At 44.7% G+C, this 24,719-nt stretch overlaps 1 protein-coding gene across 9 annotated transcripts in view; it reads right to left on the bottom strand.

Moving 5' to 3' along the window:
* The window catches only part of REPS2 (RALBP1 associated Eps domain containing 2), a 113,310-nt gene extending 107,622 nt beyond the window's left edge, over window positions 1-5,688 (bottom strand). For 2 of the 9 annotated variants that reach the window (XM_034756161.1, XM_034756144.1), the window contains exon 1: window positions 5,566-5,684. In XM_034756161.1, the coding sequence (XP_034612052.1) occupies window positions 5,566-5,664 (99 nt within the window). In that variant the 5' untranslated portion in view covers window positions 5,665-5,684. Of the gene's footprint in view, window positions 1-5,565 lie in introns of all 9 variants that reach the window. The other 7 variants (XM_034756127.1, XM_034756152.1, XM_034756118.1 and 4 more) reach the window with 5 other exon arrangements.
* Between the last annotated feature and the right edge of the window lie 19,031 nt (window positions 5,689-24,719).

Consider the following 24,719-nt stretch of genomic DNA (forward strand, 5'->3'; position numbering starts at 1 on the left):
AGAGCAGCTCCACGCCCGCCCTGCTCTGTAGCCGCTGTCGCAAAACTCTTTCCCATGCGCCCCCCCCCCCAGACACCACCAACACTCTCTTATCAACCTCCTGGCTCCAATCTGTACCCACTACATTCCACTCCTGCCCCATCACAGTACAGCCCTGCGGACTCCCAGTACCCACTGCACTCAACACCCGTCCCTCTGCAGTTTAGGCCTGCTAAAGTACAGTACCCGCTGCACTGTACTCCAAAGGACAAGGTTGCATATGATCCCTGGACATACGCAAATCTTTAACAGTCCCGGCATCCCACCTCTTCCTGGGACCCTCCCTTCCCCCATCCCCCACGTTGCTGATACGTTTTTTTTTGTTTCTCTCTCCTCCAGTGGTTGTTTTTTAATAAAAGAATTGTGTTGGTTTGAAAGCCATCTTTATTCTGTTAATTGAAAGCAAACAGAGCCCTGTAAAGCAACAGGCAATTATTTTAAACCTTCATAGTGCATGGTCTGCACCAATCCCAATCACCTCATAGCATTACAAGCACTTCACTCCTGAGCACAGAAACAAATATTAGTGGCTTTCAGCTTCAAATTGCTGCCTCAAAGCATCCCTGATCCTTATGGCCCTGTGCTGTGTCCCTCTAATAGCCCTGGTCTCTGGCTGTTCAAATTCAGCCTCCAGGTGCTGAGCCTCAATGGTCCAGCTCTGAGTGAAGCTTTCACCTTTCCCTTCACAAATATTATGTAGCGTACAGCACACGGCTATAGGCATAGGAATATTGTCATTGGCCAGGTCCAGCCTCCCATATAGGCAGCGCCAGTGGGCCTTTAAATGGCCAAAAGCACACTCAACACTCATTCTGCACTTGCTCAGCCTGTTCTTGAACCGCTCCTTGCTGCTGTCAAGGTGCCCCATGTATGGCTTCATAAACCATGGAATTAAGGGGTAGGCAGGGTCTCCCAGGATCACAATGGGCATTTCAACTTCCCCTACGGTGATCTTCTGGTCCATGAAGAAAATCCCTGCATGCAGCTTCCTGTACAGGCCAGTTCCGAAAGATGCATGTGTCATGCACCTTTCCAGACCAGCCTGCGTTAATGTCCGTGAAACACCCACGGTGATCCACAAGCGCCCGGAGAACCATAGAGAAATACCCCTTCCGATTCATGTACTTGATGGCTAGGTGTTCTGGTGCCAGAATTGGAATATGCATGCCATCTATCACTCTTTCACATGAGGGAAGCCCATTTGTGCAAAGCCATGCACTATGTCACGCATGTTGTCCAGAATTACGGTCTTTTGGAGCAGGATGCAATTAATGGCCCTGCAGACTCCCGTCAACACGAGTCCAACAGTTGACTTTCCCACTCCAAACTGGTTAGCGACCGATCGGTAGCAGTCTGGAGTAACCAGCTTCCACAGTGCAATCGCCACGCACTGCTCCACCGTCAGGGCAACTCTCATTCTTGTGCCCTTGCGCCGCACGGTGGGGCGAGCTCATCACACAGTCCCATGAATGTGGCTTTCCTCATCCAAAAGTTCTGCAGCCACTTCTCGTCATCCCAGATGTGCATGACGATGTGATCTCACCACTCAGTGCTTGTTTCCCAACCCCAAAAAGCGGCGTTCCTCTGTGGTCAGCACTTCTGTGAATACCACAAGCAATCTCATGTTGTAGCTACTACGCGTGGCAAGATCGATGTTGCACTCCTCTTGTCTTTGTAGTTTAAGGAAAAACTCCACTGCCACTCGTGACATGTTAGTCAGAGTGAGCAGCATACTGGTCAACAGTGCGGGATCCATTCCTGCAGACCGAAGAAGCAGAGCACATAGTACACAAACTGTTGAAAGACGGCACCAAATGCGGATGGAAGCACAAGGATTTCTGGGATGCGAAGCAATACATCACTGGGCATTGGCACAGGACCCAGGATGCCCCGCAACCCTCTCCGCCTTCCCACAACTCTTAGTGGCAGAAGAGGAAGAGATGCTCTGTCGGATAGCTGCCCAGAGTGCACCACTCCGAATACCGCTGCAAGTGTGAACACCCTATTGCACAAGTAGTTTTTAAGTGAGGTGAAACTTGAGATATGGAAGACAAATCAGACTCCTGAAAGGAGTACAGTAGTCTGGCAAGGCTGAGAACTACTGATACAAACTATGATACTGGAGATGGCAGAAACTGTCTAACATGATCCTTAAATTCAGGCGTAATTGTTTGAATTGGAAGAATCTTTCACACTCCCTCTTTTGTAATGAAATACCTATGCTTGATAAAATTAAGTTAAAGTTATTCCTGAATTTTAGTCATTTTTAGATGACTTACGCAATGAATACTTTTGCGCACCCAGTGCATTGACAAGAATACACATAATGTTGTGCTGCTGTATACCATACAGTTAACCTCAGTCAAAAATGGAACCAGAAAAACCAGATTTTCAAGATGGTTTACCTCCATCCTTCCACTGGCTCCCCTGGAGGCAGCTGAATAACTGGCTAAAGCCTTAATAACATCTATCTCTCACTCTCACACCACCATTCCTCTCCCACCCCATTTCCATCAGAGTTGAGAATGATCTCCAGAGAGGTCACAGATGAGCATTGTGGGACACCACCTAGAGGCCAATTAAGTCAAATTGCACTACCTCGCAGTTCATCCATGAAAATCAAAGTTAAGCACTATGCCTCTCGCAGAGGTGGATTACAGAAGTCAACATTAGAGGTGACTTTGGTTGGCGTAAAGGACCTGGTAGTGTAGACACATACATTAACAGGTCGACTTAAGGCGCCTTCCTTCGACCTAACTTTTTAGTGTAGACCAGGCCTTAGAAAATGTTTCCTGAGCTCCACCTGCACATACAAGTTTCAGCACTGACATATTTTTATATGATGGCTTGTTTTGGCCTGTTCTACAGGACCCTCTCTGTAAGAAGTAGCAGTGAGTGGAACCTCTCTCTTCCTTTGTAGCCTTGCTGAGCTCTTTTCCTTGGTGATGGAACAGTGCGGAACATTTGTTTTTATGTGGCTATTGAAGTGGATAGTAAATATTATCCATGTCGTGGCAAGTTTCATAAAGTGTACAAGACAATAGTCCTCCTAAGATAAATACAACTTTATGACCCTCAGTCAGTAAAGTATGCTCCCAGAGTGAACCTTTCGAAGTACAAAAAGGAGTTAAACACGGCTGTATCATTACTCCAACCATGTTTGTGGTTTTTACTACCGTCATTCTTTACCTAATTGCTGGGAAGTTTACAGCTGGCGTTGAAATCATTTACAGAATCATTTACTCAGGCTAGCAGGCTGAAAGCCAAGAGAAAGATCTCCACAACATATATTGTGGAACTTCATTATGCTGATGAAAACGCAATCTTTGCCCACAATGAGAAAGATCTTCAAACTATCTTGAATGTGTTTGCCGATGTTTATGCATGTCATGGTTTCACTCTTAATATCAAGAAGACTAAAGTGCTCTATCAGCCCTCTCCAGATGTAGTATTACATGCCCCATCTATCAAAATCAATGGAGTGGCACTGGAGAATGTCAATCATTTCCTCTACCTTGGAAGTCAACTTTCACCAAGGCAGATATTGATGCAGAAATTCAACATCACCTAAGCTATTCCAGTGTAGCTTTTTCTGGTTTATAGCACAGCATTTTTGAAGATCACGACATTTGAACAGACACCAAGCTTCTTCTTTATCAAGCCGTTATTCTCCCAACACTGTTGTATGGGTCCAAAACTTGGACAACCTATAGACACTACTTGAAAGTCCTTGAGAGGCACCATCAATGATGCCTTTGTAAGATTCTGACAATCAAGTGGGAAGACAGGTTCAACAATATTAGTGTTCTGGTAGAGGCAAAGACCACCAGTATCAAGACAACGATCATCCATCAGCAATTCTGCTGGACTGGTCATGTTGTCCGGACGCCAGACCATCGCCTCCCAAAACAGGTCCTGTTTTCTCAGCTGAAAGAAGGGCACCGCAACATAGGTGGACAACGGAAGCATTATAAGGACTTGCTGAAGGACAATCTAAAAAAGTGTAATATTGACATTGACACTTGGGAGACACTTGCCCAGGATCGCTTAAAATGGAGTGAAGTCCTACGTGATGGTCCCCTGCATTTTGAACTTGCTCACCAACAAGCTGAAGAGGACAAGAGACGCAGGAGGAAGGAGAGACCGGCTTCCAGTCATGGTCAACAGCCTCCTGCTGAGCCTGAAAACATCTCCCTTATTGTAATAGAACTTGTGGTTCAAGGATTGGCCTTATTAGCAACCTGAGGACCCATAACTCCCATGGAAGATGATCATACTCAGTAACAAGTGATTGCCCATCATCATCACATGTTTGGGGTATATTCTCTCCTTGATACACGCATGCAGATACACAAAGCGAACAAACTTACTTAAAACTTTTAAAATCTACACATGTGGTTAGGATGCTTTTCCATATCATTACCTGATTATAGCCTATAATATTTTGTTTGAGTCTCTGCACTGTAATTATTTTATTAACATGAAGAGAGTTATGTGACATCCTTGATTAAAGTATAATTATAAAAAAGAAAAAGCTACATGTACAGTGATTTCCCACAGATGTGTATACAAAACCAGGATTGTTATAGTTCTACCAAATCAAGGTAAAGTTTGTTTCCATTTTCTGTTCAAGGCCCTCCAAGGAATATGGAAATTATTATTTGGTTGTAGCTTCCTAGGGAAATAGGCATGGGAAAAATTGTGACAATTATAAACATTCCACTGAGGAGCAAACCATGCAAAATGCCACAAAATAATGCAGAAGAGCTTGATACCAAAAATGACTTGTTAGAAAATGCTTAATGAATCCCAAAATAACTTACAATAAATAAACCAATGACTGAATTTTTAGACTCATTTTTATATATTTTTATAATGGAGATATCCTATCTCCTAGAACTGGAAGGGACTTTGAAGGTCATCGAGTCCAGCCCCCTGCCTTCACTAGCAGGACCAAGTACTGATTTTGCCCCAGATCCCAAAGTGGCCCCCTCAAGGATTGAACTCACAACCCTGGGTTTAGCAGGCCAATGCTCAAACCACTGAGCTATCCCTCTCCCCCTTAATTATTGCTTAATTAAGTAACTGACTTAACCTTAGGTCTAAAAGGAACAAGTGAAGGATATCCAAAATAAATAAATACAATTTTTAATGGAAGATACTTGTATTTTCCACCTCCTTTACAATCTCTGTCATAACAATCTCTCCAATATTTGGGCACTGTACCTTAGCTCCTAATTATTTTTAAATCGCTTATGATTGCTTTCATAACAATACATCTCACAACACTCACAATCCTTGGCTCCATCAGATAGTGTTACAATGCCAATATAAAGTAATTAAAATAAAGGAATCCATACATCCCCCCCCAAACACACATTTTTACAGAAAATAAAATAGTAATGAGGTACCACACTCATGATGATTATAGGTCAGTAATACAAGAACAATTAATTTGTACTGCATAACAATACAAGACTTTTTAACTGGTTAAAAAAATTGGGAGAATATCCAGATAGTACTGACCTCAGAAATCTTGACACCGTGCAGAGGAAGTTCATTTTCTACAAAAGCTATGAAAAGGATTAGACTCAGATTTAGGCCAGAACAAGATTTACATTCCATATGGATCCAAATCTATAATATGACACACAGATGGGAGCACAGAGTATACAAAAGCTTATTCAGCAAACTGGAGTACAGAGTAAAATCAAGTTTTCAAAGGAACAGACTGGAAGATAATAAAGCAAAACATTTAAGCCTAACAAGTTTCTGTTAAAAAAATCGATTAAACATTGCATAACAAAACCATTTTCACAGTAACTGTCTGTTTTCCATAGTATAAATCTTGATAGGCATGAAAAACAGCAACTGTCTACATTATTTTCCCCCCCAATAAGCTTTAGCATTTGGCTCATTATTCAAAGAGTGCCCAAGAAATGGTTCACTTCAACAATGGATGAACATTTATTATTACTTCACTCCATGAAAGAAGAGCTAGCTTTGCAAAACAGTGCCAACATTTTCAGCCATAATCCTTTGAAAGTTGGCCCGTGATAACAAAGTCAAGTATGTTTGCCCTGGATTGTAACAAAGGTTGGTTTTGGGGGCAAACAGCATATGTGACTACATGAGAGAAACTGTCAGAAACTGATGTAATCCTTTTCTTTTTTTTAAACCGGAATAAAAAAAAAATACAATCTGGTAAAACTTACCAGATGTTCCATTGTTTTACTAGCTTTGTGTGACCTACAAGTTAAAATCTGCATATGTGGAAATTAAAATGCTTTCATGAACACAAGATCAGCCTTTTTAGATCAAAGACACAGGCTCAATTCTGCAAAGACTTATGCACATGCTTATCTTTATACACTGTGGATGAAATCCTGGCTTAGTTGATGTCAACAGCAAAACTCCCATTGACTTCAACGGTGCCAGAATTTCACTCACAATGTTTAAAGCTACGCACGTGCATAAGCTTTTTCAGGATCCTGGTCATAGTTTGTAGGATTCGAGTGTGGTGTTTCATAAACTGAAACCAGGATAATTTCTTACCCACAAGTGCAATTTCATGTTTCTTGTAAGCAAGTTTCCCTTTTAAATTACTTTAGTAAGATTCATTGCCAAAATAACCAAAAATGTAGGACATGAACTGACAGGTCCCAACATTATCATCAGTGAAAAGCAGACTATGTGCTTCAAATGCTCCATAAATGAGAGACTAATTTTAATGCCTATCTTCAAAGACACTCCATGTTGCATTGAATAGGAAAGCATTTCTCTTCAAAATAACTTTAGCTGTACCACTGAAAAACATACACACACACCCCACAAAATCCTTGCCTACCTTACTAGCTTTGTTGTAAACAAATAATGTGATGGCACATATGCACCAGTTTATTCACTATTTAATACTGAGATGGAAGGGGCTTAGTCATCTCTATTCAATTTTCTGATCTAATTACTGCACAATTCAGAAAATAAGGCAAAAAAGCCATTCAACATTCCAGTGCTACTTGAACATCTTCCACATCCTTACATATTGTAGACACAAGCAATAGCTTAACTTCCATTGTTCACAAAGCAGATCTGGCCACACCAAATAAACTATTAAAATTTATCAGTTATTAAACACTATGAATATTCAAGGCACTAATATATCAAACACTGATGGCGTATGGGTCAGAGGAGGAAGAGGATTACAAAAAAGAGCTAGTCAATTTCATTTGTTACTAAGGGCATATCTTCACTGCAGAATTAACTTGAGTGTTGCCTCTAACTTAAGTTCCATCCACACACAAAATCCCTTAACTACAGTGTGGCACTGCTTTGAACTCGGGCTCGTCTGTCAGGAGGTATAGGCCATAGCTCGAATTAGCTAACACAACCGCTCCGTGCAGTTTAAGTGTTACTTCTCAGTATGGCTGCTCTCACCCCAAGTAGGCTAACCTGAGCTTAAATAACTGAGTTAACTCTGCAGGAAAAACAGTATTTTTTTTTTAAATGGGAAATTTCAAAACAAAAATATTTGTTTTGTTCTGTATGAAATTTTCATTTCAGATGTCAACAGACAAAATATTTTGAAATTTTGTTTTTTCCTCCCTTTCCTCACTGAATGCTAGAGAATTAATGATGTCTAGGTATCTTTTTCACTTTTTCTGTTTTCCTTTTTTCGTCTATAACTTTTCAAAACTTTCCCAACTTTGGAAAACTTACAAGGTGGCAAATGGGAAAATGGCACACTAACTTTGCCACTCTGCAATAAAAAGAAAGATAGAGAATAGTGGTGATGGTGCAGGAACTGGACATTATTTTATTATTTATTCATTTAGTAGCAAGGAGGAAGAAAAAAAATGAGAAGCAAAACAAAAATCCAAGAGCCAATATTTCAGTTTTCAAAATCTGAAACAAATCAAAATTTGTATTCAAAATCCAAAACAAAAATTTCAGTTTACTTTAAAATTTCCTCCCTCTCTCTCCCTCCTACAGCCCTCCAAAAAGAACCAAAACTAAACATTTGGAATGAGAATTTTTCATTCAGGATTTTTTTTGCACCAAAAAAAAGTTTGTTGACCCGCTCCAGTAACAACATACCACTGGAAGCTTTAGGCTGTCATGGATAAAGAACAGCTTGTTGAAGGTGAGTCCAAGCAAGACAGAAATATGCTGGTGGGCAGAGAAAAGCACTTTGAAGAGTGTGTAGCCATGATGCAGTCTCTTTTGATTAAAGGTACACAGCTACAATGGGTCAATTCAGTCTATAGTTCAGGAGTGTTCCCAGATGCTGATGCTAAGCTATCATATAACTGCATGTGAGAGTAATGCGTTCTACTGCCCCTGGCTGACTGGGAGACTCCATCCCATCCTGGTAACTGACGAGTTGGCCTCATTTACACATGCCTTCTTCTCCTCCTGTCTCAACTACAGTAATGCAACATACCTGGACATGAAGCCATTAACCCGTAGGAAACTCCAACTAGTACAGAATACTGTAGCATATCTCCTCACGAACACTGGCTACCACAAGCACATCAAACCTGTCCTCTGCTCTGTACATTGGCTTCCTATAAAATACTTCCTATAATATACTAATGCTAAGTGAAGTTCATGGTTTCAGTCCTTATCTTCCAGGTGCTTAACGTACTAGATCAAAAGAACACCTAAAACTCTGGGATAAAGCCCATGGTTAACAACTCTGGAACAATGGAACTTTTTATCATAACAGTAGTCTCTGCAGATAAAGCTAGTCTGTGCAGGAGACAGAGCTTTCTCGGGAACTGGTCCCAGAAAGAGGAATGATCTCCCACAGGAACTAAGGCCCACCACAAACTCTCCACCTTCTGCTCCAAGTACACAGTGCTCGACCTAACTTTAACATAAGCACAGAGCAGCGTATACATTATAATGCAACACAGTCCACTCCACACACACTTCTCCCCCTGGGGAGAGGAGAGAATGAACTACACATGATAGATGTTAGTCACCTGGCATATTCATAGATAAGGTCAAAAGTGACCAGTGCGATCATCTAGTCTGACCTCCTACATAACACAGGCCACAGAACTTCCCTGAATTTTCCTGTTTAAACTAAAGTATATCTTTTAGGAAATATCCAATCTTGATTTTAAAAATTGACAGGGGTGGCCCTAGATAAGTTGTTCCACTGGTTAATTATCCTCGCTGTTAAAAATTTGTGCTTTCTTTCCACTCTAAATTTGTCTAGCTTCAGTTTCCAGCCCTTGGACCTTATTATACCTGCTATACAAAAGAGCCCATTATCAATTTTTTGTTCCTCATGTAGGTGCTTATAATCTGTGATGAAGTTGCCCCCTAATTTTCTTTGTTCAGATAAACAGATTGAGCTCTTTGATTTTAGCACTATAAGGCATGTTTTCTAATCCTTTAATCATTCTGGTGGCTCTTCTCCAAACCTCTCCAATTTATCAACTTCCTTGAATTGTGGACACCAGAACTGGACACAGTATTCCAGCAGAGGTTGAACCAGTGCCAAATACAGAGGTAAAATAACCTCTCTACTCCTACTTGAGACGCCTCTGTTTATGCATCCCAGAATTGCATTAGCCCTTTTGGCCACAGCATCACACTGGGAACTCATGTTTGGCTGATTATCCACCATGACATCCAAATCTTTTTCAGAGTCATTTCTTCCCAAGATAGAGTAACCCGTGCTACAGGTATGGCAATGGACTGATGCAACTCCCCAGCAAATTCCTTTGCTAAAGGTGGGGCCAGCAATGGAGCAGATCTGAGTGAAGTAGCTATCAGAACTGCCAGGCAGCCAGCTGAGGCGGAAGCAGATGCAGACTGGAAAAGGGTATGGCTAGCATGAAGACAGGCATGGGCTAGAGCCAGCTGGAGCACTAGCAAGAGCCAGAGCAAGAACAATCTGTTGAAATTACTGACAATGGGAGTGTTCCTGGCCAGGTAGTGACACTGAGCAGTCCTGAGAGACTGCTTCTCTTAGGAGCCTATATACCTGCTTTGGGGTCACCCAGTTGAGTCCTCACCTATGGACTGGCTGAACCCTGGTTGAATGGCATGGGCCCTATCACAAGACCCAGGGCCGGCTCTAGGATTTTTGCCGCCCAAAACAAAAACAATTTTGGCCGCCCCCCCCCCTTATTTAATTACCCCACCCCCGACCCCACCTCAACTCCGCCCCTTCCCCAAATCCCCAGCCCTGCCTCCTCTCCCCAAGCTCTCAAGCCTAGGAGGGAGAGAGGGAGGGGAAGAAGCGGCGCCGCGCCGCGGCCACTCAGAGTCTCCCCCTCCCTCCCAGGCTCTCAAGCCTGGGATGGAGGGGGAGCAGCAGCGCGCGAAACGGCCACTCGGGATCTCCCCCTCCCTCCCAGGTTTGAGAGCCTGGGAGGGAGGGGGAGACCCCAAGCCGCCACGGCGCACGAAACAGCTGATTCGCGCGCCGCTGCTCCCCTGACCTCCCAGGTTTGAGAGCCTAGGAGGGAGGGCGAGTAGCGGCACGCAAATCAGCTGTTTCACGCGCTGTGGCAGCAGCAGCGGAGGTGAGCTAGGGCGGCCAGGGCACATTTTTAGGGGCGGCATTCTGGCGCCGGCCATGCCGCCCCTAAAAACGTGCCGCCCCAAGCACCAGCTTGTTTTGCTGGTGCCTAGAGCCGGCCCTGACAAGACCTGCGCCTCTGATGATTGATCAAACTCTCTGGCTCAGGGATGACTCGTCAGGTTTAAGCATGGTCAGGGTAACTTGGGTTTAGACATGCTCAGAGGTACCTCATCACAGGATGGCCAGACCAACTGACAAAGGCCAGGAGAGGGGACAAACTTATGGTTCACTGGTCTTTTCCCAATCCTCACTACCAACCATGGCATTGATGTCTTCTGCACATGGGTTTTCCATGCATGAAGATCCCTTTGGGCTGGAAAAGCAGGAAAGAGGGAGTTAATGCTGCAGTGAAGGGACTGACAATGCAAGGTCAATAAGCTATGAAGACCAACTGCTTTCTTTATTCTTCCCTTGGTCTCGCCTCTTAGACACACAGAGCACAGTTCCATTGCAGCAGCCTTGGGAAAGCAGCTACATGTCAGTATTAACTAGCTGCCTTTCTTCTCCATTGGCCCTTGTAAAGGGGAACCAATAGTGCCCTATTACACATTTGCTCTCATTACATAGGAACATGTAGGATCTCTCTGATGCATTACAAACAGGGCTTTCAAAGTAGGTTGACAACATCTTTGTTAAGATGTCTTGGACAAATCTATTGTATTTCATTTTTATAAAGGTTAAAAAGTAATTGCTACTAAGAGTGTAAATATTTAGTAAATTTCCCCAAGACATCAAAGTAATAAAATCTGTTACAGTAAGGATTAATATTCTTAAATAGTTACATAAAAGACAATTACCTTTCATAACTGTTATTCTTCAAGACGTGTTGCTCATGTCCATTCCATTGTAGGCATGTGTGCTCACCACATGCACCGGTGCTGGAAGTTTTGTATCAGTGGTATCTGTAGGGGACCGGCTCTGGCGCTCTCTGGAGTGGTGCACTGTGCACCTATATAAGGGGTGCCACCGGCTCCCTCAGTTCCTTCTTGCCAGAACTCCGACTGTGAGGAAGGAGGGCGAGTCATGTAGTGGACATGAGCAATACATCTCGAAGAACAACAGTTACAAAAGGTAACAGTCTTTTCTTCTTTGAGTGCGTGCTCATATCCATTCCATTGTAGGTGACTCCCAAGCAGTATCACCAGAGGCGAGTAGGAGTTCATGGACATGTCAATTGCAACACAGGTCTACTGAAGCCAGCGTCATCTTTGGTCTGCTGAGTGATGGTGTAATGTATCGTGAACGTGTGTACTGAAGACCACATCGCAGCCCTGCAGATGTCCTGGATAGGGACATGCACCAGAAAGGCAGCGAAAGATGCCTGAGTCCTAGGCGAGTGAGCCTTCACTATCAGTGGAGGCACTGCCTGCGCTGACTCATAACAAGTATGGATGCAAGTGGTGATCCAATTCAAAATTCTTTGAAAGGACACTGGAAGGCCCTTCATCCTGTCAGCTATCACAATAAAGAGCTGGGTTGATTTGCAGAAGGGCTTGGTACGCTCCAGGTAGAATGCCAGGGTGCGCCCGACATCTAGAGTGTGCAACTGCCTCTCCTCGTTGGTCATGTGAGGCTTTGGACACAACACCGGGAGGAAGATATCCTGGTTGACATGGAAGTGCGACATCACCTTAGGCAGAAACACCGGGTGGGGCCATAGCTGGACCTTGTCCTTGTAGAATACTGTGTATGGGAGCTCCGAAGTGAGGACTTTCATCTCAGAGACACCTCACCGAGGAATCACTACAAGGAATACAACCAAGAAGCCATAGGCTCAGAAGGTTGACCCTCGAGCCTGGAGAGAACGAGGTTAATGTCCCACTGGGGAATCAGGTCCCAGATTGGCGGAAAGAGCCTTTCAAGAACCTGATCAACATCTCATGCGAGAACACCGATCTACCTTGGACGTGAGGATGTAAGGCCGATATGGCTGCCAAGTGCACCTTAATCAAAGAGAAGCCAAGACCCTGGTGCTTTAAGAGAAGCAGGTAATCCAGGATGCACAGCAAAGATGACTGGGTCGGGGAGATGTTGCGCTCCAATGCCCAGCGGGAGAAACGCTTCCACTTTGCCAGGTAAGGCGCTCTGGGGGAGGGCTTTCTGCTTTCCCAGAGAACCTGCTGTACCAGACTGGAACAAGCCTTCTCTCTAGATTCAACCATGCAACAGCCAAGCTGCGAGGTGGCGAGAAGTATGGTTTGGGTGCAGGAGCCGACCGTCATCCTGCGAGAGTAGGTCTGGGTGGCTGGGAAATGGCCACGGGGCTGCCCTGGCCAGGTCCATGAACATGCCAAACCAATGCTGGCGAGGCCACACCAGGGCGATCATAATGACCCAGGCCTTGTCCCTCTTGAGTTTTGAGAGGACTTTGCTGATGAGCGAAATTGGCAGGAAGGCATACATCAGGTCCCCTGACCATGACAGGAGAAAGGCATCGGAAAGTGAGCCTCTACTGAGGCCTTAGAGAGAGCAGAACTGATGACACTTTCTGTTGTGCCTGGTGGCGAACAGATCCACTCGGGGAGCTCCCCACTTCTGGAAGAGCACTCTGACGACCGCCGAATGGAGGAATCACTTATGGTGAGAGAAGAAGGACCTGCTGAGGCGATCTGCCAGCATGTTCCAGACACTGGGAAGGCGCGAAGCTTCCAGGTGGATTGCATGCTGAATGCAGAAGTCCCACAGACGGAGGGCCTCCTGGCAAAGAGCTGACGAACGCGCTCCTCCCACCTACTGACATAGAACATGGAGGCCATGTTGTCTGTCAACACCTACACCACTTCCAGTTGGGGAAGGAAGACATCGCAAGCCAGATGGATGGCCCTGAGCTCCCTGACGTTTATATGTAATGCAAGCTCTCTCGAGACCATAACCCTTGAGTCTGCAGCATAGCGAGATGTGCTCCCCAACCAGGGTCGGACACATCCGAAATCAGGGAGACCGTGAGTCACAGGCTCACAAACGGCACTCTTTCCAACACCAACATTGCATTGGACCACCACTGCAGAGAGGTGACCCTTGTCTAGGTGATGTCTGTCCGGGGAGTAGACCAACACCAGCCACATCTGGAGGGGACACAGCGTGAATCTTGCATGGTGGACAACATACGTGCATGCTGCCATGTGACCCAATAGTCTGAGACAGACCCGGCCCATGGTGAGCGGATGTGCAGTGACGCTGGCAATCAGGTCTGACATTACCCTGAACCTGGCCTCTGGGAGAAATGCTCTGGCTTGGGTAGTGTCGAGTACTGCTCCGATAAACTCTATCCATTGGACCACGATTAACGTTTATTTTTGTTCATTTATCAGCAGGCCCAAAGCGTGACAAGTGGCTTGCAGCATCTCAACACTGCGCTGGACCTGGATTAGCCCTTGATGAGCCAGTTGTCGAGCAACGGGTAAATCTGGATACCCAGATGTCTGAGGTAGGCCGCCACCATTGACATGCATTTCATAAGCACCCTTGGCACCATTGCTAGGCCAAAAGGGAGCACTGCAAATTGGTAGTAGGCAGTCCCAACTACAAAACATAGGAACTGTCTGAGACTGGAATATCAATATGTGAAAGTACACATCTTTCAGATCGAGGGTGGCGTACCAGTCTCTCTGATCCAGGCCAAGGATACTATGCAGAACTTCAACTTCTTGAGATATTTGTTGATGCTCCACGGGTCAAGTATGGGTCACAGACCCCCCTTTGGCTTTTGAGATCAAAAAATAGAGGGAGTAAAACTCTTTCCCCCTCAAATGCAGTGGGACTTCCTCCACAGCTCCCACACGCAGAAGGCCCTGCACCTCCTGAATGAGCAGATGCTTGTGAGAAGGGTCCCTGAAGAGAGACAGGAAGGGGGGGCTGAGGGGCTGCTACTGTGCTGAGGACCCACCGGTCCGATGTTATAGCAGCCCAGGAAGGGAGGAAGAGTGACAGATGGTTGGAAAATAACAGGAGAGCAGGATCCAGGACACATGCTGGAAAGTTGCCCTCAAGCACACCCTCTAAATATCTGCTTGGTACCCAGTTGGTTACAGGTGGAGCTTGAGAGAGCAGAGGATGACAGCTGATGGCCTTGCCAGCACTTATAGCCCTTGTCCTTTTTGCGGAAGGGCTCCGATCGAGGTTGGTTCCTGAACCTGTGGGGCTTTTGCAGCTTAAACCACTTCCTCACCAGCCCTGGTATATAAAGGCCCAGAGAGTGCAAGGTAGCCCTAGTGTCTTTCGGGCCATGTAATTTACTGTCCGTTTGTTCGGAAAACAATGCCAGGTCATCGAATGGGAGGTCCTGGATGGATTGTTGAGCCTCTGTTGATAGGCCTGACGACTGCAACCAGAACGCCCGCTTCATCGCCATGGTCCAGGCCACAGAGTCTGCCGCATCTAAGGCCACTTGGAGGGCTACCCTGGCTACCACTCTGCCCTCATCGAGGATAGCCAGGAATTCCTTCCTGGATTCCTCTGGCAGTGAATCTGTGAACTTGGCCACGGACAACCAAATGTTAAAATCATAAGGGCCAAGTAAGGCCTGATGGTTGGCCACTCTCAGCTGAAGGCTGGATGTAGAATAAATTTTTCTAGCAAAGAGATCGAGCCTCTTTGCCGCCTTGTTCTTAGGCATCGATCCCGGTTGGCACTGTCTATCGCACTCTTTGGCTGCCGACACAACCAGTGAGCTTGGGGCAGGGTGGGTATAAAGATAATCATACCCCTTAGCAGGGATGTAGTATTTTCTTTCTGCCCACTTGGAGATGGGGGGCAGTGAGGAAAGCGTCTGCCATAATTTTCACCACTCTCTCGTGCATCGGCAATGGGGGCGGGGGGGCTGCTATACTCAGCACATCGAACAGGGAGTCTGAGGGCCCCACCAGTTCCTCGGTTTCCAGCTCCAGGTGTGAGGCGACCCTCTTCAAAAGCGCCTGGCATCATCCTGGGGAACAGAGTAAGAAGGCCATGTTATCGCCTCATCGGGCAAAGATGATGAGGAGGCAGGTACAGGCGGATCTGCCAACTCCGCTGCTTCTGCTATGGGAGTCTCAGCCGTGGCTGGCCGGCCCTGGGGAGCCTGCTCTGACTCCATGTCCGAGTCAGGTGGCGGACGGGAGACTGTCGCTGATCACCTGTCAGATGCCCAAGGCTGACCTATGCCCCCGTGGCAGGTGGAGAAATCCCTAGGGGTTCCACAGTTGCAAGGGGCAGGTCACTGGCCTTGGGGCCATGCTGCCACTGATGGCCCAGCAGGGAATGCCAATGCCCCCGATGGGTGGCTTTGGCCCGCAGGCAGGATCTCCTCGCTGTTCGAGCCCAAGGAGGCAGAGACTTGTCTGGGGGACCAGGACAGTACTGAGACAGCCTGTCTACCCCGATCCCGTCGGCTGTGGCTGTAGACCTCCATTGAGGACCTGTACGGGGGTGATGTCTCTCAGTGCTGCGCCCCTGTTAACCAGTGACAGCGTTCGGTGGATCGGCGAAGGTACCCCAGAAATCGATGCCTTATGCTTAGAAAGCGGTGCTGCTCCGTAGATCGGGAATGGGAGCGGGAAGATAGACATGTCAGAGACTATTGATGCGCACACAGTGAACCATACCGATGATTTGGCAACCGGTGAGGGGGCTCCCGGGACCGGCATCTCGACCCTCCAGAACCATGCCGTGAGCTGAGAGAGCGGCTTGGGAGCTCCTGGCATGGGGCTCTGGAGACTGGGGCCGTACCTCTGCGGGTCTGTGCCAGAACGCTGGCAATCGACGCCTAGAGCCCGAGGAATGCTGCCTAGAGTCTGGGGCCACGCTGAGAAATCTGGCAGGCAAGCCAATCGGCGTCTGGGGGCTGGTGGCGCTGTTCAGGTGAGCGCTGACGCGACACCCCCTGCGGTGAGGAGCAGTGCCGCACTGATGGGACCTCTGGAAGAATCCCAAGCCTCGAATGGGGCACCTCAGTGGCTGGCGTGGGTGACACTGGAAGGGAAAGTATGTCTTTAGCGGCCTGAAAGGCCTCTGGCATGGACTGCACCGCCAGGTGCCAAGTGCCTCTGCCGCTTCCTGGGGTGGCGGGCGGGCCTTGAAGTTTGGTCAATTGCTCCGTGGGAGTTGGAGTCCAGAGGGGAAGAGCTGCCCCATGCAGGTCTTTGCTCTCCTCCAGCTCTCTCTTTCCCTTTATCTGACGTAGGGAAACATCCCCTCCTGGCCTTTCTTTGTTTTTAGCCGCTACCAGGGATGGGGATCGATGCCGGTAGCGCACTCCGCACCAAGGCCGCAGTGCTAGGAGCAGAGTCTGATCTTGTTGGCTTCAATGCTGGTGCGAGGGCCGACTCCATAAGGAGAGCTTGGAGATGAAGGTCCTGCTCCTTTTTGGTCTGCGATCTGAAGCTCTTGCAAATGCGACACTTGTCGCCCATGTGGGTTTCCCCTAAACACTTCAGACAGCTTCTATGGGGATCACTGACTGGCATGGGTTTCTTGCAACAGTCACAAGGTTTGAGGCCCAGGGACGGGGGCATGCACCGTCCCTAGGCTAAGTCCCTTTCGGAACTATCAAACTTATTAACTCTAACAGTAGGGGAACTATAACTATAAAATTTTTTAAGAACTATATACAAAAAGTTCTCAACTAAACACAGTTGAGAGAAGTAAGCTTGCCAAGGCAAAGAGACGTTACAGCACTGTCACTAGCTCATACACAATCTCACTTCTGGACCATACTTGGAGGCAAAGTCTACAGCTCTCCTGAATCCTGTCAGACCCTCCTCAGCTAGATGACAGCCACTAGAGCTGGGTCTGGAACTTTCCAATTAAATGGTATTCCAAGAGAAAATCAAATTTCAGCAAAATCTAAATTTTTCATGGGAAAATTTCTATTTTGCTGGGGTTTTTTTATTTCCCTTCAGGAAAACTAAACTGAAATTTTTCATTTCAGGTCAGTCTGAGATTAAATTAAGGTGCTGCAGAACCTCATGGGAGTGAGTACTTCATGCCCCCATCCTCTTCTGTGTGCTGGACTCCTCAGCCAGACTATTTCTACCATGATGCACCAAGGTCTCCCTCTGACCAAGCTGCATCATGGGAATCACATGGACTATGACTAAGGCTGCATTTTAGTCACGAGTGTTTTTAGTAAAAGTCATGGACAGGTCCCAGGCAGTAAACAAAAATTCACCACCTGTGACCTATCCATGACTTTTACTATATACCACTAATTAAAACTTGGGCGGGGGGCCACGGGTGCTCTGGTGGGGGCGGTCGGGCACCATGGGTGCTGGGGGAGGTGGCCCGCTGCTGTTGGGGGGAGGGAGGGGGCACGGACCCTGCTGCTGGGGTGGGGGAGGGTTGGCGGGGCTGGCAGGGGCTCCCTACCTGGCTCCGCATCCCTGCAGCTCCTAGGAGCCAGAGGGACCAGGGGGCTCGTCCGCGTGCTGCTCCCCTCCCGCCACAAGCGCCGGCAACACAGCTCCCACTGGACAGGAACGGCAGCCAATGGGAGCTGCAGGGGCGGGGAGCTGCAGTCACAGACAGCGCAGAGCCCCCTGGCCCCTCTGCCACCTAGGAGCTGCAGGGCCATGCCAGGGTGAGCTGGGGAGCCCCTCACTCCAAGGTAAGTGCCCCCCCTGCACACCCCAACCCCCCACCCTTAGCCCTGAGCCCCCTCTCACACACCCAAACTGCTGCTGCTGGTTCAGGTGCTGCTCAGCTCAGGCAGACCCTGAGCCAGCACCAGCTGCTACAGAAGTCACAGAGGTCACAGAATGTCACGGAATCTGTGACCTCTGTGACAAACTCGCAGCCTTAACTATGACTGGGGCACAAAAGGATACCTGTTACCACAAGTTAAAAACAAATAAATACATCAGTATATTTCCCATTCCCTTAAAGTCATTTTTCTCAGTAAAAAGTGTTTCTTTCTTCACTATTTACCCTCATGGCATTTCCAAGTTGTGAACTCTAGCTCTTAAATATTCCCTACATCAGTCCTATTTATCATATTTAGCTTATTTCCTACAATTAGTTCCCTAATAGTCTCCTTCTAGGGCAAGTTGCTGTTGAAGTTTTTTCCTCAAAGTATTTATGAAAGAAATCTGACAATGCCTCTAATATATTTGCCTCCTTCAGTTTTGGATGGTTATCTTAATCAATATCCCAGTAATTCAAGTCTCCTTTGTTGAAAGTTCTGGATTTTCAGGACTGAAGGAGTTGTCAAAATGTTTCTTAAATGAAAACAAGCAGTTCCAATGCAATAACTTTATTTCACACAGGTTTGTGCAGAAGATACTTAGCTTTTCCCCTTCCTTGACCTTCTACAGTATTAGCTTTGGTTTTAACCAATATATTACCTTGAGAAGCAGCTCTCTCCTAAATTCTTCTCTTCCCCATCACTAAACTAAAATCCAGCAAGGTCATTTTCATATCAGCCAATCTATTTGCTCTTGTGTTGAAACGCATCCCTTTGACATCCAAACAGTGGTTCCACTGACTAAAGAAATCATTTATTCACCCTAAATCCTTCTTATAAAAACATGACTTAAGGCAAAAACCTAAGAAAGAATAACACTTTGACTCAATTTCCATTCAAGGAATATGATTCTTTTAGAATATATCGAATAGCCCATCTAGAATGCGTCTTCATCTATCTATAAGTGATTAGGTAAAGATGACTGAATATTGTGCTTTGATAGCAATATCAATTACAAGGACCATGACAAATATTCTTCTAAAGGCAAGAGATAATGTATTTAGAGCTGATCAAAAAAGGGGAAAAATTCTCACAAAATGCTGTCGAAGTTTTTCCTCTGTTTATTTATCAAGTTTAAAATTCTAAACATTTCTACCAGCTCTAAATATGTTATTCTAAATTGGGGGTGAACTGGTGATTGTTTCTGTTAACCTATTCATACTTTATATCCACATTCCTGCCCTAGGTGGTGTATAAACTTGATTTTACGGAACCTACATCATGAATATAATCTTCTTCAGCAGAAAGGTCAAGGATTCAATGAAAACTAAACTAATGTCTCCAAAAGTGTTCACTCTACATCAGCTTTGAGGCAAATTACAGGGGTAGTATGGAGAGTTTGTATTGCCATTTTCTATATGGAACATTTCCTGAGGATAGATGCATTATTTCAGTCTCAAAGATTGTCAATTTAGCACCTTTCAAAGAAGTCAAGTAACAGGTTTGTAAATAAATAAATAATACATTAAAAGTTAAATTAAACCAATAGCTGGGGCTCATTAGTTAAGAAAACGTTTTTTCTCTAGTAAATGTTTTCTGTGGCAGAATGAGATAAGAGAAAGAGAGATTTTCATAGAACTGAATCTGAAGAGTGTATTGACGACACAAGTGATTTGAGACTCATCATTTACAGCCTGTCCCTATAAAAATTTTTGACCTAGTGCAGAGCTTAGAATCATGAGTAGTCATAGTAGTACGCCCTACATCTGGTAGTGCTTGCAAGACAGAAGAGGACCACCTAAGTCACACAGGTTTCATCTTCCTTTGCCTGTCTCTGAGCCATTTAGTCGCTGGTCAAACTAATCTAAACACCACCATCATCTTTTTCTAATTACCCAATAGATGACTAGTAGTGTAAGCCAGCCAATTTCATTCTAGAACACAATACTCATACTACAGCCAAGAGCAAGGCAGATGCTTCACAATAAGAAGTTAAGGTTAAAATAATTGGAGCAAGCATGCTGAGGAATAATAGACCTAAATGAGATAATGCATCCACAGCATTTTGCCATACGACCACAGTAAAATATTTCCTATGTTATTTGCCAAATATTTCATTTAGTAAAGTATAAAACAAATTCATGGATAAAGCACAGATCTTTACTTTTGTTCTTTATCACAAATCCAATTTGTCCAATCTTTTGCAAATAAATTCTTTTCATGTAGTTAATCCTTTCCTTTGTGCTCAGCTCACATCGAATTTTATACATTCCCTCTTATGGGTGTTTATGGACTAAATGCACCTAGCAGATTGCACTTTTACACACATCATCTCCCTTGGGAAACAGACTATGAGCAGCTTTAATATGAACACCACTGATCAAAACAGAGAATAGTTTTAGAATAATTATACACAAGAGTGTTTGCATGGCACTGTACACAAACACAAAGTTGTTTACACAATTACATACTGAATACACTAGGTTTATCTAAATATAACTAGGACAAGAGCACTCATAATGAAAAAGGTTACAGAAATACTTTGCTCTCCTAAATCATGCTAGAGACACCTCTCTCAAAGAATTGGAGTTGCTCCCTTATGCACATCCCAATGGATCTGTGCCTCCCTCTTGCTCAAGTAGCTATTTAAATCCCTGATTTCCCCCCAGCCAGGAAAGGAAAGCCAGTGGGAAATGGTTGGCCTGGTTATGCCAATTCTCAGTGCCATTTATGGAAATACATTGGCCTAATTTTTAAAAGTGACTAGTGGTTTTGGATGCTTCAATTTTGGGGTACCCAACTTGAGACACCATTAAGGAGCCAGAGTTTTTAGAGAGTGGATGCTTACCAATTTCTGCAAATCAGTTCCCTTTAAGTTATCTCATATTGAATACCCAAAAACTGAAGTACCCAAAACCACTAGTCCCTTTTGAAAGCATAGGCCCTATGTCTATGTTAATTTAAGATGCATTAAGGCCTTTTAATGACCATTTATATAAAATACATCATGAAACTTGTTCTACTTATATATCTGAACTCTAAAAATTTAATTTAGACTAATTTCCTTGGATCTAGATTTGCATCTCCCTCTGTTTGTACAAAGCAAAGCACACTGGTGATGATTTAATAGCAATAATAATGTATTTTTTCCTCAAAGTTCTCAGTATACTATTGTCTGCCTTCCTTAATTGCTCTTTTAAATATCAGAAGGGCATGGGGTCCAAAGGCCAGAATGATATCAGTTAGGTCTATCCATACATTAAACAGGTATTAAACCTCTACTTCCTGTGCACAAAATATCTCACCTGTTTTATGAGAGAGACAGAGTGGGTGAGGTAATATCTTTTATTGGACCGATTTCTGTTGGTAAAAGAGATAAGTCTCCAAGCTTACACAGAGGTTGTCTCTTTCACCAATAGAAGGTGATTCAATAAAAGATATTACCTCACCTATCTTCTCTCTCTTATATCCTGCACCAACACAGCTACAACAACACTGCAAGCAATCATTTGTTTTATGTCAAACAGGATGCTTACTTTACATAGACACATAAAACTAACAGATTTCTCATGACAAATATCCCTTCTCCAAATTATAGGCATCTGCTTCCTGCAGACAGAGCCAGGCAGGTCCCCACATTACAACATGCACATTGTTAGAATTCAGCACCTACTCCAAGCCAGTTAACTAAGTTATATTTTCAGGACCAAGAAAACTTTAGAGCCAAATTCTGTTCATAGATGCACAAGCTCATCTCAGGCTTAAGTAAATGGGAAAAACTTAGTCCTAAGGGAGAGACACATTTATCTGTTTAAAGGAAACGGTAAGCCCTGACATTCCCCAGTCAGGAATCTCATAATCCTTACATTATTGTTGCCACAACTCTCATTCCTCTCCATCTTGGGAAGTTACCTTAAGACTGACATTCATTCCACTCTTCCCAGCTAAGAGCTGTTCGGTGGAGCTCCAACACTCGTCTCTCTCACAAACAGAAGTTGGTCCAATAAACAATATTACCTCACCCACCTTGCCTCTCTACCTAACAGTTCTGCAGTTTAAAATTAAGAACCAACTAAACTACTGCCATTTTTCACCCAGAATATCAGACTTAGAGGGTTTTTTTTAATCTATTCGCACTTCTGCTTTTAACACAACACTGTGGTCAAACAACTCATGGTAACCATAGTAACATGTCACCATAAAGATAAATTAACCTACGCGGCATGTAGAAGAAAAGCAATATAATTTGTCTGAATACTTTGTTTACACAGAACTACAAGGACAGTTCCAGCTCAAAAATGCAGTATTTGTGCAACTACAGTGCCATCATACAACTAGTATTTGTAATCTGTGGAGCTCAAATTAATGCAGGTTGTTGATTCAAAATTTGAAAGAATGCACTTTTCTTTATAAAATATTAGCTATGTGCTTGTAAACTATTTTAAGTCTGTAACTCTAAAATCTCTCATACATTTACAAAAGTTTAGTTTACAAATAAGGTTTTCTTACATCATAACGACTTAGTAGAAATAAAATATAAAGTGAAAATTACAGTACAGTGTAAGACTAAAGCATATCATATAGCCAGTATGTCTGTACGGTGAATCTTACTAGCTATTCTGACTAGCTATACCCCTGTCAGTCCCATCTCTCTAATCACACATTACAGAAATTACAAATCTTAAAAACATTTGATTCCCATCTTCCTGTCCCCCCAGATTCTCTGCTCAATGTCTTCAATAAAACAGATTAATAGTGATTATTTAAGCTAGCCAAAACGCACCTTTCTCATTGTGAAATACAGAGTAATACTACATAAAATACACCATGCAAATATAAATTCTTTATTTGTCTAACTAAATGAATTTCTCATCGTGCAATGGTACAGCAGATGCTGTACTCACTGCTTGCTTGCAGTACTTTTAAAATCAGGTCACACTTGACTGACTAGAAAGAAATGCTGCAAAACAGTCATAACAGCCACCTGTTATGCAGCAATTAATATGTGTAGTATCAATATTTCAATACACTCAGGGAGTATAAACCTGATGAAATATTATTATTGACACTTTGGCAGATCCACTGCTTATGTCTACACCTTCAGAAAAATACACTATTCAACTTTTCTCGAAAAGGTAACTGTCCTTCCAAATCAGAACAACAGTCTATCTAATCTAGTTTCCCGTTTCCAATAGTGCCCAGAACCAGGTACTTCAGAGGAAGGTGCAAGAAACCCCATAGTGGACAATGATCGAATATTCCACACATAATGGTTTGGAAGGTAGTTCCTTTATCAATTAGTGGTTGGCTTTTGCCCTCAAACTGGAGAAATGGTCTGAAGTAAATAGGATGAAATTCAATAAGGGAAGAATGCAAAGTACTATACTTAGGAAGTAACAAATCAGTTGTACACATACAAAATGGGAAATGACTACCTAGGAAGGAGTACTGAGGACACGGATCTGGGGGTCGTAGTGGAACACATGCTAAATATGAGTCAACAGTGTAACACTGTTGCAAAAAAAAGAAAACATCATACTGGGATGTATTAGCAGCATAAGTTTGTATGCAAGACACACAAAAGTAATTCTTCCACTCTACTCCACGCTGATTAGGCCTCAGCTGGAGTATTGTGTCCAGTTCTGGGTGCCACATTCCAGGAAAGATGTGGACAAATTGGAGAAAGTCCAGAGAAGAGCAACAAAAATTATTAGAAATCTAGAATGAATGAATGAAGATTGAAAAAAATGAGTTTGTTTAGTCTGGAGAAGAGAAAACTGAGGGGGGACACGATAACAGTTTTCAAGTACATAAAAGTTTATAAGGAGGAGGGAGAAAAGTTATAAGGAGAAAGGAGAAAAATTGTTCTTCTTAATCTCTGAGGATAGGGCAAGAAGCAATGGGCTTAAATTGCAGCAAGAGCGGTTTAGGTTGGACATTAGGAAAAATTTCCTGTCAGGATGGTTAACCACGGGAATAAATTGCCTAGGGAGGTAGTAGAATCTCCATCATTAGATATTTGTAAGACCATGTTAGACAAACACCTGTCAGGGATGGTCTAGATCAGTGGTTCTCAAACTAGGGCTGCCGCTTGTTCAGGGAAAGCCCCTGGCGGGCCGAGCCGATTTGTTTACCTGCCGTGTCTGCAGGTTCGGCCGATTGCGGCTCCCACTGGCCGCAGTTTGTCGCTCCAGGCCAATGGGGGCTGCAGGAAGCGGCGTGGGCTGAGGGACGTGCTGGCCGCCCTTCCTGCAGCCCCCATTGGCCTGGAGCGGCGAACCGCGGCCAGTGGGAGCCACAATCAGCCGAACCTGCAGACACGGCAGGTAAACAAATCGGCCCGGCCCTCCAGGGGCTTTCCCTGAACAAGCCGCTGCCCTAGTTTGAGACCCACTGGTCTAGATAATACTTAGTCCTGCCTTG

This window comes from Trachemys scripta, chromosome 1, assembly GCF_013100865.1.
Source record: "Trachemys scripta elegans isolate TJP31775 chromosome 1, CAS_Tse_1.0, whole genome shotgun sequence".
Taxonomy (NCBI): Eukaryota; Metazoa; Chordata; order Testudines; family Emydidae; genus Trachemys; species Trachemys scripta.